This window comes from Oratosquilla oratoria, chromosome 12 (assembly GCF_046742065.1).
Source record: "Oratosquilla oratoria isolate Oo_2021 chromosome 12, ASM4674206v1, whole genome shotgun sequence".
NCBI lineage: Eukaryota > Metazoa > Arthropoda > Malacostraca > Stomatopoda > Squillidae > Oratosquilla > Oratosquilla oratoria.
Genome location: NC_134788.1, coordinates 36,259,102 through 36,273,982, shown reverse-complemented (window position 1 = coordinate 36,273,982; position 14,881 = coordinate 36,259,102). Strand labels below are relative to the sequence as shown.

General features: G+C 38.0%; 1 protein-coding gene across 5 annotated transcripts; it reads left to right on the top strand.

The window, feature by feature from the left end:
- The first annotated feature begins 7,027 nt into the window (after window positions 1-7,027).
- LOC143031401 (uncharacterized) lies at window positions 7,028-14,448 on the top strand. Of its 5 annotated transcripts, none has more exons than XM_076195169.1 (4): window positions 7,028-7,147; window positions 7,668-7,780; window positions 9,596-9,734; window positions 11,515-14,448. In XM_076195169.1, the coding sequence occupies exon 4, from the start codon at window positions 11,902-11,904 to the stop codon at window positions 13,270-13,272; it is 1,371 nt and encodes a 456-aa protein (XP_076051284.1). In that variant the 5' UTR covers window positions 7,028-7,147; window positions 7,668-7,780; window positions 9,596-9,734; window positions 11,515-11,901; the 3' UTR covers window positions 13,273-14,448. The 5 variants fall into 5 exon arrangements, with proteins under 5 accessions (XP_076051284.1, XP_076051285.1, XP_076051280.1 ...); XM_076195170.1 differs by having other exon boundaries at window positions 9,596-9,747; XM_076195165.1 differs by lacking the exon at window positions 9,596-9,734.
- The last annotated feature ends 433 nt before the right edge of the window (window positions 14,449-14,881 follow it).

Genomic DNA, 14,881 nt, shown 5'->3' with positions numbered 1-14,881 from the left:
TCACTTACTGTGATCCTCTTCTGAAGAGGATCACAGTAAGTGATCGAAATAAACAGATTTCTATATCTTCGCTTATTCTTCTCCGAATGTGGGTCACCAATATTATATCTATATATATATATATATATATATATATATATATATATATACATACATATAGTTGGTGTCATTTCCAAAATATACATATAGATAGGGGAAAATAGTAATACTCCGAAATGGATGACGGACAGATTGAAACATAAGATCGGAATGAAAAGAGGACTTTACGTAAAAATAAAAAATGGGGAAACACACCTTAGATCAAGATATAACGAAATGGCAAAGCTGGTGAAAAAGAATACACGTACAGCGAAACGTAATTATGAAACTAAGGTTGCCAGTCAAGCAAGATCCAACCCAAAGGGTATCTTTCATGTCTATTGAACAAAAAATAAAGAGAGAATAGGACCAATTATAAAAGATGAAAATGTCATGATAGAATCGGAGGCAAAAATGAGTGAGGAGTTTAACAATTATCTTATTTCGGTGTTTACTAATGAGAGATTAAATAAAGTACCTGACTGCGATCCGATTGTCAGAGGGGATGAAGAAAGTAGTGTACCTAATATCAGCATTAATAAAGAAGAAATAGTCAAGCAGATTGAAAGACTTAAAGCTACAAAATCTCCGGGACCAGACGAAATTTTTCTGAGAATGCTTAAGGAGTGTAAATTTGAAATCTGCGACCAGTTAACTGAAATATTTAAGGGGACCCCCCGCCCCCAGATTTAAGAAAAATTCGAAGAAAAAAAAAATTATTGCATAAATACATAGTAGGGATCTTGCTCTAGATGCTGGTAAAGTGTTTTTATCGTACCTCCATTTTTAAAGGGTTTAAAGGGCCTACCCTTCCTCCCCCCGGCAGCCACATGCTACGCACGACCATTGTTTACATACGTTTTGACCATATTTTACTCTTTTTTTTTTTTTTTTTTTTTTTTGCGTTTGATGCATTCATAAAGTTTTCTCTTACGTCCGGCATGCACTTGAGTATGTGGTGTGAGGAAGTTCATCCTGCACGACTGGCAGTGGCCTGAGCCTTACAAAGTAAAGGACATGTACACGTTAGTTTGCCGCGTTCACTAATTTGCCGTGTAAAATTCGCATATATTTTTCAGTGAAGAGATATTTGAAGATATTAGCCATGCCTAAGCTATCCAAACAAAAGGTACACTTGCAGAAGATAAGAACGTCTACATTAGCAACTCAAGGGGAGAAAGAAAGAACCCCAGCATCAACTTTGTTATCACCACCTCCGCCACCACCACTAGTACTCCCTCCAGCCATCTCCCTGCCATCTACATCCACATCCTCAGCACCTGATCCTCTGTCCTCTACACCTATATCAGACACGTTGTCTCTACGCAAACAACTGTTTGCTAACAAGTGGTTACAAGGATGCCTCCTTGTTACAACACCTTGGGTTTAGAGTCTCAAACCTCACAGTGATGTCCCTGATGTAGCAAGAGCCTGTTCCAACACCAGAAAGGAAACCCAAGAAAAGAAAGAGAGCCGAATCCCAGCAATCAGACTACCTTGCTGGGTCATTCTAGACCAAGAACTCAAACTTTGCGACAAAAAGTGAGGTGGCGGCTTATGAGACCCTCACTTTGAGTGAATAATATCCTACACTGTAGGAGGGTACAAAGTGCCTGAGTTACTTGAAAGATGCAAAATCATCATGAAAATACAATGGAACCTGTTTTCAATGGGTCTTAGGAGGTCCAATGTAAAAATTAGTCAAACTAAGGAAAAAAAAACTTTAACACTCGTTTCTGAAAAATGCAAGTTTTTGATACACAAAGTCTATCTCCTCCCTCAATTTTCAACCGATTTTTGCATATGAGGTCCCTATTAATAGCTAGATAAATGACAAAAAATGAAATAGAGAGTTTTTTTGCATATGTTAAATAGAATTTTTTTAATAACGTGTCAAAGTCAAAATTTTGCGTTTTTTTCGATCATTTTTTCTATATATTTTTTCCCCGGCGTTAAACAAAGATATTAAAAAAAATTGTATTTTGTTTTTCATATATGTAGAAGATTCTTTTGCTGTAAAATGGAAGACATCGAATAAAAATTGTAAGAGGAGATAAAATTTGATATGGTATTTTTTACGTTTTTTATAAAAAAAATAAAACACTACTAGTCAGATCTGAATAAGACTCAAGCTGTGAAGTTTTCCTCAGACCTAGATATCACACAGAAAAAATCAGCAAGATCCTTCAGAAAAAAATATTTTGGGCGGGGGGTCCCCTTAATAAATTGGTAGACACTGGTTTTGTGCCTATTGCTTGGAGGCAGGTAGACGTTGTTCCTGTTTTTAAGAAGGGAGATAGATCGTCTATATGCAACTACAGGCCAATCAGTTTGACATCGGTTATAGAAAAAATGCTTGAATCAGTAATAGTAAATAGACTTAGAGAACACATCGAAAGATAATTAATTAAATTCGCGATTCACAGCATGGTTTCTCCAAGGGTAAGTCATGTGTGACTAATCTTCTATCCTTTTACACTAAAGTATATAAGGCGTCATTTAACAATGCTAATTACGATGTTATTTGCCTTGATTTTAGCAAAGCGTTCGACAAGGTGCCACACCAGAGACTACTAAATAAAACCAATGCCCATGGCATAGAAGGAAAAGTGTTAGAATGGATTAGAGCTTGGATTAGTGACAGAAAACAGCGGGTCACCATAAATGGAATGAAATCCAGGTGGGTCAATGTTACTAGCGGGGTCCCCCAGGGCTCGGTTTTGGGTCCCTTGTTGTTCATTATGTACATAAACGACTTAGATGATGGGATAAATAGTGATGTTAGTAAGTTTGCGGACGACACTAAAATAGGACGCCTAATTAGGTCAGGAGACGACGCCGAGATTCTGCAGGATGATCTCAACAAATTGTTCACATGGTCGGTGAAATGGCAAATGAACTTCAATATCTCTAAGTGTAGCGTGTTAAACGTAGGGCTACACAACCCCGAAAATAGATCCAGCTTAGATAACACGCTTTTAGAGAAAAATGAGTGCGAGAGAGACTTGGGAGTTCTAGTGAGTCCGGACCTTAAAAGCAGGAAGCAATGGTGTTCAAGTGGATCAAAGGCTTTAACAAGGGTGATGCAAACAAGGTCATCGTATAAAAACAACAGGGTAGGACTCGCAGTAATGTTTTTAAACTGAACAAATTTAGATTTAAGAAGGAAATAGGCAAGAATTGGTTTACTAATAAAGTGGTCGACGAATGGAATAGACTTAATAACCATGTAGTGAGCGCTGAAACTATCAGTTGCTTTAAGAAACGATTAGACAACTTTATGGATGGGGATGACAGGTGGTGATGGATACGGAGCTACCTAGTGTAGGCCTTATGGTCTCTTGCATTCTCCTTCATTCTTATGTGCTTATATATTATATATACATAGATGTATAACTTAGATCCACTCTCAGAGAAAGATAAGCTGAGAGACAGAGTAAACCATATATTTCGACCACTGACTGTGATCCTCTGCAGCATGTACCTGCTGAAGAGGATGACAGTCAGTGGTCAAAATATACGTTTTACTCTATATCTCAGCTTATCTTTCTCCGAGAGAGAGTGGGTCTAAGATTTATTCTACTCACGTGCTACTATATCTACGTCACTTAATGTATGTATATATGTATATATATATATATATATATATATATATATATATATATGTATGTATGTCTGTGTGTGTGTGTGTGTGTGTGTGTGTGTGTGTGTGTGTGTGTGTGTGTATATACATATGTATATATATATATATATATATATATATATATATATATATATATATATATATATACGTGTGTGTGTGTGTGTGTGTGTGTGTGTGTGTGTGTGTGTGTGTATTCACTTGATTCACTTGATCTTGGATCACGTGTTGTATTCACTTGATCTTGGATCACGTGTTGGACTCGTGATCGACAGCTATTTCCCTCCTGGAAGAGAGCTCAGAGCTCGTAGGTCCGATCTATGGGTAATGCTATGACCTTGCACACACACACACCCCCAACTCCCCGCCCACGAGAGTTGGAGTAACACCCCTCAGCGCTGCGATACTGATATTATTTCAGCCCCGGGCGAGAGTCGAACCCGGACCTCCGTAGTGGCAGGCCAGAGTTCTAACCACAGCGCCATGAGGTGTGTGTGTGTGTGTGTGTGTGTGTGTGTGTTTGCGTGTGTGTGTGTTTACCTAGTTGTATTTTATGAGAAGGGGAGCTATGCTCGTGGTGGTGTCCCGTCTTCATATCTCATTTTATCTAAACTGTTTTTAAATTCATGAATTGTTTTTGCACACACCAGTTTTTCTGTAGGGAAAGTTGTTCTTTTTCAGGTCCCTTCTATAACTGTCTTTCTTGATTTTATTTCCATGTCCTCTTGTATCTCTACTATCCCATTTTATTAGATCCTCTCTATCAATAGTTGCTATGCCTTTCATGATTCTATAAATAGTTATCAAGTCTCCTCTCTCTCTTCTTTGTTCTAATGTCTGTAGTTCAAGTTTTGGTAGTCTCTCTTTATATGATAGTTCTGAGAGTGTTGGTGCTAGTTTTGTAATTGCTCTTTGTATTCCTTCAAGTTTTGTTATATATATATATATATATATATATATATATATATATATATATATATATATATATATATATATATATATATATTATATATATATATATATTTTACTTGGTGACCACATCGTCGCTGCATATAATCTTGGTGTTATCAAGGTAACTTGTATTTTCTTAACCATTTCTTTGTCCAGGTATGTAAAAGCCACTTTGATATATGTGTGTGTGTGTGTGTGTATTTACCTAGTTGTATTTACCTGTGTGTGTGTGTGTGTGTGTGTGTGTGTGTGTATTCACCTCGGATCTGCTGCAGTCTCTCGTGTGTGTGTGTGTGTGTGTGTGTGTGTGTTCAAAACATGCTCTACCAGGTTATTGAAAACACAGAGTAAGCGCTCGGTGCTTTTGTAGTGACGTGATCCATCCTACGACCCGTCACACACTGATCTAAGAAATCTTCGGAGCTAGCCTTTCCAAGTTCCCGTAGTTGGCAAGCGCAGTTCGCAAGGGTGTCCCTCCCAGCCAGCGGTCAGCCAATCAGGAACTTGGAAAGCTCCTCACGTTCCCACCAGCCTCCTTTAAAAGGTCGGCTTTTCGCCGAGTTGGGCAAAACAGTACCGACGAGCGCACAAACTACATCTCCTCGTCCAGTCTTCTAGCCGTCCCATCGAGCCTCGCCGTCATCATCTGCTACCGCCCGCCTCGCTGACGTTAGGCTCCACGTCCAGCTACAAGCATAAGCTCCACTATTCTGTGTCCTTAGTCCGAGCTTCACCTATATTTCTCATGTGACACTTCTAGTGTCGCACCTTGTGGCTAATTACCAAAAGAAAGAGATTAGATATTTTGTGTTGATTTTTATTTGTCCTGCCGTTGTTCCGAACGAAAACTACTACACTTTCATTCCAAAATTTATTTAATGTAATGGAATTTGGTGTTTATCACATCATGGATAATAAGAACTGTTGAGTACGAACGCCTTTTGACATTTGTGGAACTATGATTATCCTTAACATTATGATGAGCTCGGCTTTGTCGGTACTCAATGCACTAGTTCCGACAGCATCATCCTTGACAGAATTGTGCTAGATTCCTCTGTGATCAGTCGATCTTGGATGACCTGAAACTTTGTCACGAATTCAGCAGTGTGGTCATGCTATTTTATTATCAAATGTAATTCCTTCTATCTCTCTGTATCATTTACTTCCAGGCCCGTATATATTTGTTAGGGCTATGCGCCTTGCTTCTTTTCTCGTGGTTTGAGGGGCTGGTGGTCCAGAACTGTTTATCCATGAACACAGGGGACGTTGCATCCACGGTATGCCACATCAGTGAAGATACCAGGAGGAAGCTAATGTATCACAGACAGTGACGTCACCAAGTCATATCAGGTCTGACGTAAGCAGCGGTCGGGTGCCATTAGTGTATGCCCTACCTCACCTCTGCGCCGAAGCCATGATTCGAGCCGACGCCGAATTTCCGTGCGGTTACCAGATGTGCGATCTACCAACCAAGTCATGAGTGTAGAGCGTTCTAGTTACAGCCGCGACCCTTCCTCATGCCCTTCAGTTCCAATGTTGCTTCTTCCAACAATTCACATTTTTATTTCATGCTGGAGACACATCATGAATTTGGCAAGTACACCGCACCTAGCTAAAATTTAGTGTGTTGATGTGAAGTCTAATTATCCCCCTGAAAATAAGTCTGCCAAAATTACAGCCTTGGTCCTAATTCTTAGATATAGAATGCACGTACCTCATATACTATATATATATATATATATATATATATATATATATATATATATATATATATATATATATATATATATATATATATATATACTGTCTATCTATAGAATGCACGTACCTCATATACTATATATATATATATATATATATATATATATATATATATATATATATATATATATATATATATATATGAGGTACGTGCATATATATATATATATATATATATATATATATATATATATATATATATATATATATATATATATATATATATATATAACTTGCAATTATTTATGTGTTCAGTTGAAATAGGATTTGGCAGTAGAAAGGTGTTAGAAAGGGTATTCACATTGTTTGGCCATGACATACTAATACAACAGATGTCTACATCTTCAATATAAAACACCGAGTCACTTCAAAGAGTCAACCTATTTATTTTCTAATTTGTACATGAAATCAGTAGTTTGATCGATTAATTTCTTGCTCCTGTTGCAAAATTTTGACACTCGGGATAGGGTATGAGGGGTGGGGTGGCAATGTGTAGGGTGGGGGTTGTGACATATTTCATAAATAAACTTCACGAGGTACCAAACTGCTGGTGTAATCGTGTGATTCACTATTTTAAGAAATTAATAATTAAATAGATGTAATATTTGTCATGCGCCGTCTTGGTTCGCGCAGGCGAGATGGAGACTACAAAGACAAGAAGTGACGCTCGCGAAAAATGGTCTTTTCCTCTGCTAATTTGTGATAGTAAAGCTCAAGGTAACGAGATTTAAACAAATTGCCAAGTTTCGAATGTTTTTCATAGTTAGCAGCATTTCTTGTAAGTCATAGATAACATAAATTCAGCGGTAAGTTAGACGACGATATTACCATCCCCATGTAAACAATACACCATGTTCGATCAGAATCGATGTCGGTATGACATTTGAAAAATCTCGGCCAACATACAACACCTAACCAAAAAAAAAAAAAAAAAAAACACAATAGGTCATTCATAATATATTGTGATCTCGGCAATGCTATCATCGTATCTGACCAATTTAGATTATCCGTTCCTCTTTTGGTTATACATGGTCATTGGAATGCGATGGCTTCATGATATCTCTGCTACACAGATTTGCTCATGATCAATATTATGGTTGATAACATATCCAACAATAGGTATCATATATATATTCCACACTAAGTTGTGAAAGTAAATGTAAATGACACATAACTTATTTTGTTCTATGAACTCTCATGTGTATGTGAAAGAATTTATTATTTGTTTCTTTTACAGGAGAGGACAAAATATTGAGACACCATGATTAAGAGTGTAAATAGGAAAAATGGCTATAATGCATTTTGAAACTGAAAACACTGACCTGATTCACTTGAGTAAAATCAATTAAAGTGAGTAATTCCACACATAACCTAATATAAATAGCAATTGCTTATCTGTCCATTCCTCCTTTGCACGGTATGTTTTCACTTATGACCCAACCTTACCAGCAGTGACAAAATGTCTATTGATACATTAGCGTACCATACCTCAGTGATCATCACTTGTGATGAGTCTCAGAAACAATAATACTCTTCTCCTTCCTCTTGATATACATTGTTGGTCTCGCACTACCAATATATTGGAATATTTTTTTACCTCTACTACTGTAAAAGTGTCTAATGAAGTTCATTGGAAATTCATGGCCAATAGCAGCTGACAATGGTCCTTGTGTCCTCCAGTGGATCTTGGTGGGACTGATGTGTGCTATAAGTGCAAGGGTGTTTCTATGTCAGTGGCTGAATGTAGTAGGAGGGGAGCAATTGGCAGTTATCTCTCCTTAGGGATGCTATATATATAAATATCAATCTTTGGTAAATGCCACCTATTACCAAGATTGTTCATTTGTCATAAGGATGGGCAATGGGTAGATGAATATAACCTAAGTGGGGAACTACATATGTACCTAGTTGTACTTCTTGTAGGTAGATGCAGTTGGATTTGAATTGTTGAAGGAAGAGGAATTGTTAGAGGAGATTTTTTTAGTTTGGGATGAGTTGACAAGTTCTATTTTATTATGACTTGCATTAGTATTTGGTCTGGATATGATTATAGGGATGGTGGTTTGTATAAGCTGGATAAGGAAGGTCTCTCTTGTCATTTAGGCACATTTCAGTATGATTTGTGACAGGTTGATGAGGGAGAGAAGGTTTGTCTTTTCATGCTTGGGATTTTGTAGGGAATGTCCATTGAGTGGACAGTCTTGTGAAGAGCATATTGAAGGTATGTTAGGGTGTATTTACCTAACTGTAGTATACAAGAAAGGATCAGTGCTTGTTGGGTCATGTCTTCCATTCTCTAATTTTCTTCTAACGCCCCTAGACACAAATTCATGTATGGTTCCAACTTAATCAATATCTTTGATCTCCAATTATCATATTTAGATTTGAACTTGTGTATTGTTTGAGCTTAGGTTATATCATCCTCTAAGCTATTCCATATATATATATATATATATATATATATATATATATATATATATATATATATACATATACATATATACACATCTTTATGGAAAATGGCATTTCTTCACATCCTTTTGATATGTGGTCTTTCTGAACTTACTTCCATGACCTCTTAAAGCCATCGCATTATTAATTAAATCTCTTCTATATGTATGTACATTTAGCAGAATATTCCACATGTAGAGGTGAAGTTGCTATTCATTTGAAAGATTCTTGAAGTGAGGGATGGTCCATTGGTAGTGTTGAGAACTAAAAATTTTGGTTAGTCCCAGTTGAGGTCTGCTTCATTATGGTGAGAGTTAAGTTAACTGGAAGAGGTAATACTGGCTGGGAATACAATGTCATTCTGTTGTATGGGAGAAGCTACAAATGAGTACAACTAAATGGCTATTCAGTTGTGGTGGCAGCAATTATTTCCTCAGTTGAGGGGAGAAGGTAATTGCTGTTGTATCATTGGGTCATGCTGGTTCAAGGTGTTGGAGAGGGGCTTATCACCTTGTTGAGAAGGGGACATGAAAAGGAAGGTTTGGGTATCTTCAGGGGTTTTTGTTGGGTCTGGGAGGGGTGCTGTTTTCTCCCTTCATGTATGGCTTGTGATATTTCAATGTTATGGTCAGAGATGACTAGGTGACCTTGCTGGGGGATAGCTTCCCAGCCATATAGAGGAAGACCAGTTTATATTTTGGACACCTTTTCTAGCCCCTTCACCATGTGGGGAGAGCAGAGTGGATCCTATAAAGGGTTTCTGAGAAATAGGTGAATGTGCTTAAATCACAGTACTGGATGACAACTGGGCCTGCACTTCCCCTACTGGTATGCACCATCATCAGTGAGCCATGTTAGTAAAAGAGGTGAACAGAGTTATTGTTAGTATAGAAGAAAAATTATAACATTTAATATACTATTTTTTCCCCTCATTCTTTCACATGGAAAGAATGAGCGAAGAAAGATTAATGAAAGAGGTGAGGAAAGCAGAGGTAGAAGGAGTGAACATGAGGGGTGACCAAGGATGAGATGGATGGATGGGGTAAAAGGGGCATTGGGAAAGAGGGGAACATCTGTTGAGGAAGAACAGAGAAGACAAAAGATAGGGTGAATGGAGAATGGTTGTGTATGGGTGAAGCTCTGATGCAAGAGAGTGGTTGGGGGATGGGGGTGAGGGAGTATGTGTGAAAAATAAATTGACACAGCCCAAAGGGATTTCTCCCCATCTCCATTTCTGCATGAGGGGACGGAGAGGGGGTGGTCACTGATTTAATGAAGTGGCCTTGCTGTGGATGTGCTGTGTCTTGCGACACTGCTTCTGACCCAGGGTAGTGGATGAGATGCAGGGATGACCTGTCATCCAGGAGTAGCCAAGATAAGAGTGTGGTGGATGGGAGTGGAGTATGTGGGGATGGAATGGGTGGGAGTGGATTTTATGCCTTTGCTTTTTGACTACCTCCCTTGTAAGAGGGAAAAAGCCTTTGGTATATGTATGTATGTAGTATACTATCCAACCATTTGCTACCTTATAGTAATGACTTCCCTGGTGCGAGTCAGTCTCAAGGGGTACCATTTGGAGGTGATGATGCAGCAGTTATCTTCCTGGAAGAACCTATCCCTCCTATGATAACAAGTCCTAGGTGATGAATGCAAGGAAAGTCATGTTTCGGGAGTGGAAATGAGGTGTTTGAGGAGTATGGATGGGGTTGCAAAATACAGTATTACAAAGTAAGGATCACTAACCACTTCTATATGATGATGCCTACATAGGTATCATGAGGTATGAATGGGTATACGAGGATGCTGGCATCGGCGTCTTGTTTATATTTATTTTGTAGTTGTAGCTGAGTGAACTCCATATTCTGTGAATTGGCCTGATCATATTTTCTGTGGTTATTGATATTCAGAGTGAAAGAGAATGAGTAATACAGCTGTAACTTTATATTCAATAATGCAAATATTGTGATGCATCATTGCACATCGGACAGCTGATGCTGCCCACGAGAATTTTACTCATATTGAAGAGGTTAACATTTGTGAAGGGACTGGGACACATAAAAAATTATGATAGAAAGTAGAATATGCCAATATGAGGAGATATGGTCATGTTATGAGAATGGATGGAAATAGATATCCTTGGAGGATACTTGAATTGGTGCTGGGAATGACCAAGCTAAATGGGGTGGATGTAATGAATGAAACCATATGGTTTTGGGTTGTGGTTTACTGCTGCTTCTATCCTTGTGGACAGTCTTACACTGCAGGAAGAGCTGGAGAGGAATAGATTAAAGCAAAAACCTGTTCCATAAAGTTAGAATGGGGATAAATTGCAAGTATATCTGAGGATGTGATGAGTTGTAATCTTCCCATGGTTAATGCAGGAAAGAGTGATAGAGACGTGTGTTGTGAATGCAATTTGTTATGTTTACCTTTCATACCAAACCATTTTAATTTGCAAGATATGGCTGACTGGATAAGAATAAAATTATCACCCATCTTTGGGTAACCATAACCCTTTATTTCATGACATAGATGTTAAATCATGTATATTTATATACTTTTTGAAATATACATTTATAGAAATTACTTAAAACTGGTCATAGATATATATATATATATATATATTTTTTCAGGGTGCAAGGAGTTACTTAGCAGTACTAAATTCACCCTCCGAAGGGATTATTCCTGAAGAAGAATAACAAGATGGCAAGAAGGCACATGCAAATGAAATCTATTCTGCATTTTGTTTCTGGTCTTTCTCGCATGAAAAGAGTGTAGAGAAAGCTCCGAGGTTTGGAGAATATAAAGCATTCTTATTCTTCTTTTAATAACTATGATAGAACTTGTAAAAGTGAAAACTAGTTAGATATATTTATTATGATGTACAAAGATGTGAAGTTGTAAAAATGTAGTCTGCTATATTATCAGACTGATAAGATATTTTTAGTCACAAAGGTGAACATCTTAACAATTGTACTCTCTTTGTTGATTTTCCTTTTCTTGATACTTGTTGTGTGAAAATGGATGCACATAGCCTTGTAAAGGAGAAACCTTTTAGATGTACACATTGTGGGGATACATTCTTATGCATTACTTCATTAAAACAGCACAAGCAGACTCACACAGCTGAGGAGCCACATACATTTGCTTTTGGTGAAACTTCTTTTTCACAATCAGACCTTTTGGAAAGGGATGTGGAAACAGGAGAGAAACTTTATGATTGTACGTGTTGTGGTGCTTCGTTTTCCAAGCCCAAAGATCTGAACAGGCATCGGCGTATTCATACGGGCGAAAAGCCGTATAAATGTAGTGTGTGTGTGGCGTCATTTTTAGAGTCGGGGGTTCTCATTAAACATATGCGCACGCATACAGGCGAGAAGCCATATCAGTGCGATATCTGTAAAGCTTCTTTTTCTCAGTCGGGCACGCTCAAGATACATAAACAAATTCACACTGGGGAAAGGCCTCATAAATGTTCTCTTTGCGGAGCAGCATTCTCGGGGTCTGGGAACCTGAACAAGCACATGCGCATTCACACAGGAGAGAAGCCATTCAAGTGTGAGCTTTGCGGAGCTGCATTTTCTCACTCCACGACGCGGAAAATCCACATGCGGAATCACACCGGGGAAAAACCGTATAAATGTGATCTGTGCGGAGTTTCGTTTTCTCAGTCTGGCACGTTGAAAATACACAAGCGAGTGCATACAGGAGAAAGGCCTTATAAATGTGCCCTTTGTGAACTTTCCTTCACTCGCTCCGGCACGCTCAGAATCCACATGCGAAATCACACAGGAGAGAGGCCGTACAAATGTACGATTTGCGAAAATTCATTTTCTCAGTCCAGTCAGCTGAAAACCCACATACGAACTCATACAGGAATAAAACCTTACAAATGCAGTGTGTGTGTCTATTCATTTGCCACATCTTGGAGTCTCAAAATGCACTCGAGAACGCACACAGGGGAGAAGCCGTACAAGTGTGGCCGTTGCGTAGCGTCATTTTCAGAGCCGGGGAGTTTGAAAAGGCACCTGCGCACCCACACCGGCGGGGAAAAGCCGCACAAGTGTGGTGTGTGTCAAGTTTCATTTTCTGAGTCTTGGAATCTAAAGAGCCACATGCAGACGCACACAGGCGAGAAACCTTACAGATGCGGTCAGTGTGAGGCTTCGTTCTCTTACATAGCTGGTTTGAGAAAACATATTCAGATCCACACTAGAAATACATCTCCAAAGACGAGTGGAAATACATTGAATGTTCAAGGAAGTGTCAAAGAGGAGCTAATGGAAGGGGGGGATGTTATCAATGGAATCTCAAATAACTTAGCAGGAAGTAGTATGAAAGAGGAAGTCATGAATGTGAAAGAGGAAGATAACCTTGACCACATAGAGTAGGAAAAAGTTTGAGTGTATGGATGGCTCGAAATGAAATAACTAGCAGTGGAGTTACATTCTTCGAGACAAGTTGCTATGGCAAAGAGAAACTATGTATGCAGTGCTGATTCCAGTTGAATGGCTTGAGTCACACAGTTGTTGTAAAGGAAATTTTTGTTGATATTGTATTTGAGCTCCACATTTGGATTTAGAGTTTGTAGGAATGTCACCCATGTACTATGTTGCAAGAGGCATAACAGAAAATCTAAGGAAATTAAAGGTTAACAACTTCATCTTACAAAAAGTAGATAAGGAAATAGTATGTAATATGAAGTGCTGGGGTAAGACAGAATTAATCGATATCATAATTTTCACTGGAAACCCACAACCTTTGGTATTGTTCTTCTGGCTTCCCTAGACCTTTAGAGAAAAGTTGGAATGTCAGTGTTGTAAAATGTGGGACTTACTGTACCACCAGTTTATAGCTATAGTTGAAAGGAAGCAGCCACTTTTTGTCAGCTGTCCTTATGTAAAAAAGGTGGAGGAAATACATTGAGAATGACTGAAAGGAATTGGACCCATGTGAGACCAAGAGGTGCACCTCTAGATGCAGATGAGTATGGTAATGGGTTGTGAAGACAGGGAAGTAATTCTCTCCTATGTCCATGTCTGAGAACCTCACCATGCAGGCATCTTTTGTTGGCCCCTGATGTAATACTATTCATAGTAAAATCACAGCTCAAAACTATTCAAAAAGGCAATTAGGGAAATACATTTTGACTGTAATCAGGATAAGTATAAGTTTTGTTATTTTTGTTTTGTTATATTGTGGTATTTCTTTATATTGTAATATTGTTATATCTGATGTGTAAAAGAATGAGAAAATTTATGAATAAAAATTTTGAACTGTAAAAAGAAAATTGTATTCTGCTAAAAAAAAGAAAAAGAACAAAATCTTAAATTTGTTTTTGGGCTTTTGACCTTGATTATAGTATTAGGAAAATATGAACTACAATAATCTAACAAAGTTAAAAAGTAGTTCTATGCTGGATAGCATATAGTTATGCTAAATTTAATTAAAGGAAACCAAACTGTTATTGAAGTCCTTGAGTGTTAGAAGATGATAAATCTTGTGAAGCAATAAAATGTAATGTTCATGAACTGGGTTCATGAACAATGGTCATTGTTAATAAATTATATACATAACATAAGTATGCAGAATCATTATATACCTGATTTTAATGCAGTGTTTCTAAACCAGGGGTGCTGAAATTGATTTTAGGGGGTGCTGGGAAATGCTAAATACATGGGGGCAAAATATCAATATTCCTAGCATGGGGTTCCCAGTACTGAAGAGACTTTTTTGACAAATGTATGTGCATATATATATACATATATATATTCATGAATTTTAACCTGTAGTAACACAATGGTTGCCAAAGTTAAGGGATGTCGGACTGCCTAACACCTCACTATAGGGGTGCTGAGGTCAGAAAAGTTTAAGAAACACTAATGTGTTGCTACTTGCATCAAAGGTTGAGGTGATGGTGGTTTGAACCCTGTAACTGGCAAGTTGAACTAAGGTCATGGGTCATTAAATTCTATCCTACAAAGTCCTCTGTAAGGGGCG

What these genes read in the sequence shown, in the direction of transcription:
- LOC143031401 (XM_076195171.1), top strand. Translation starts at nt 11,902, where the DNA reads ATGGATGCACATAGCCTTGTAAAGGAGAAACCTTTTAGATGTACACAT.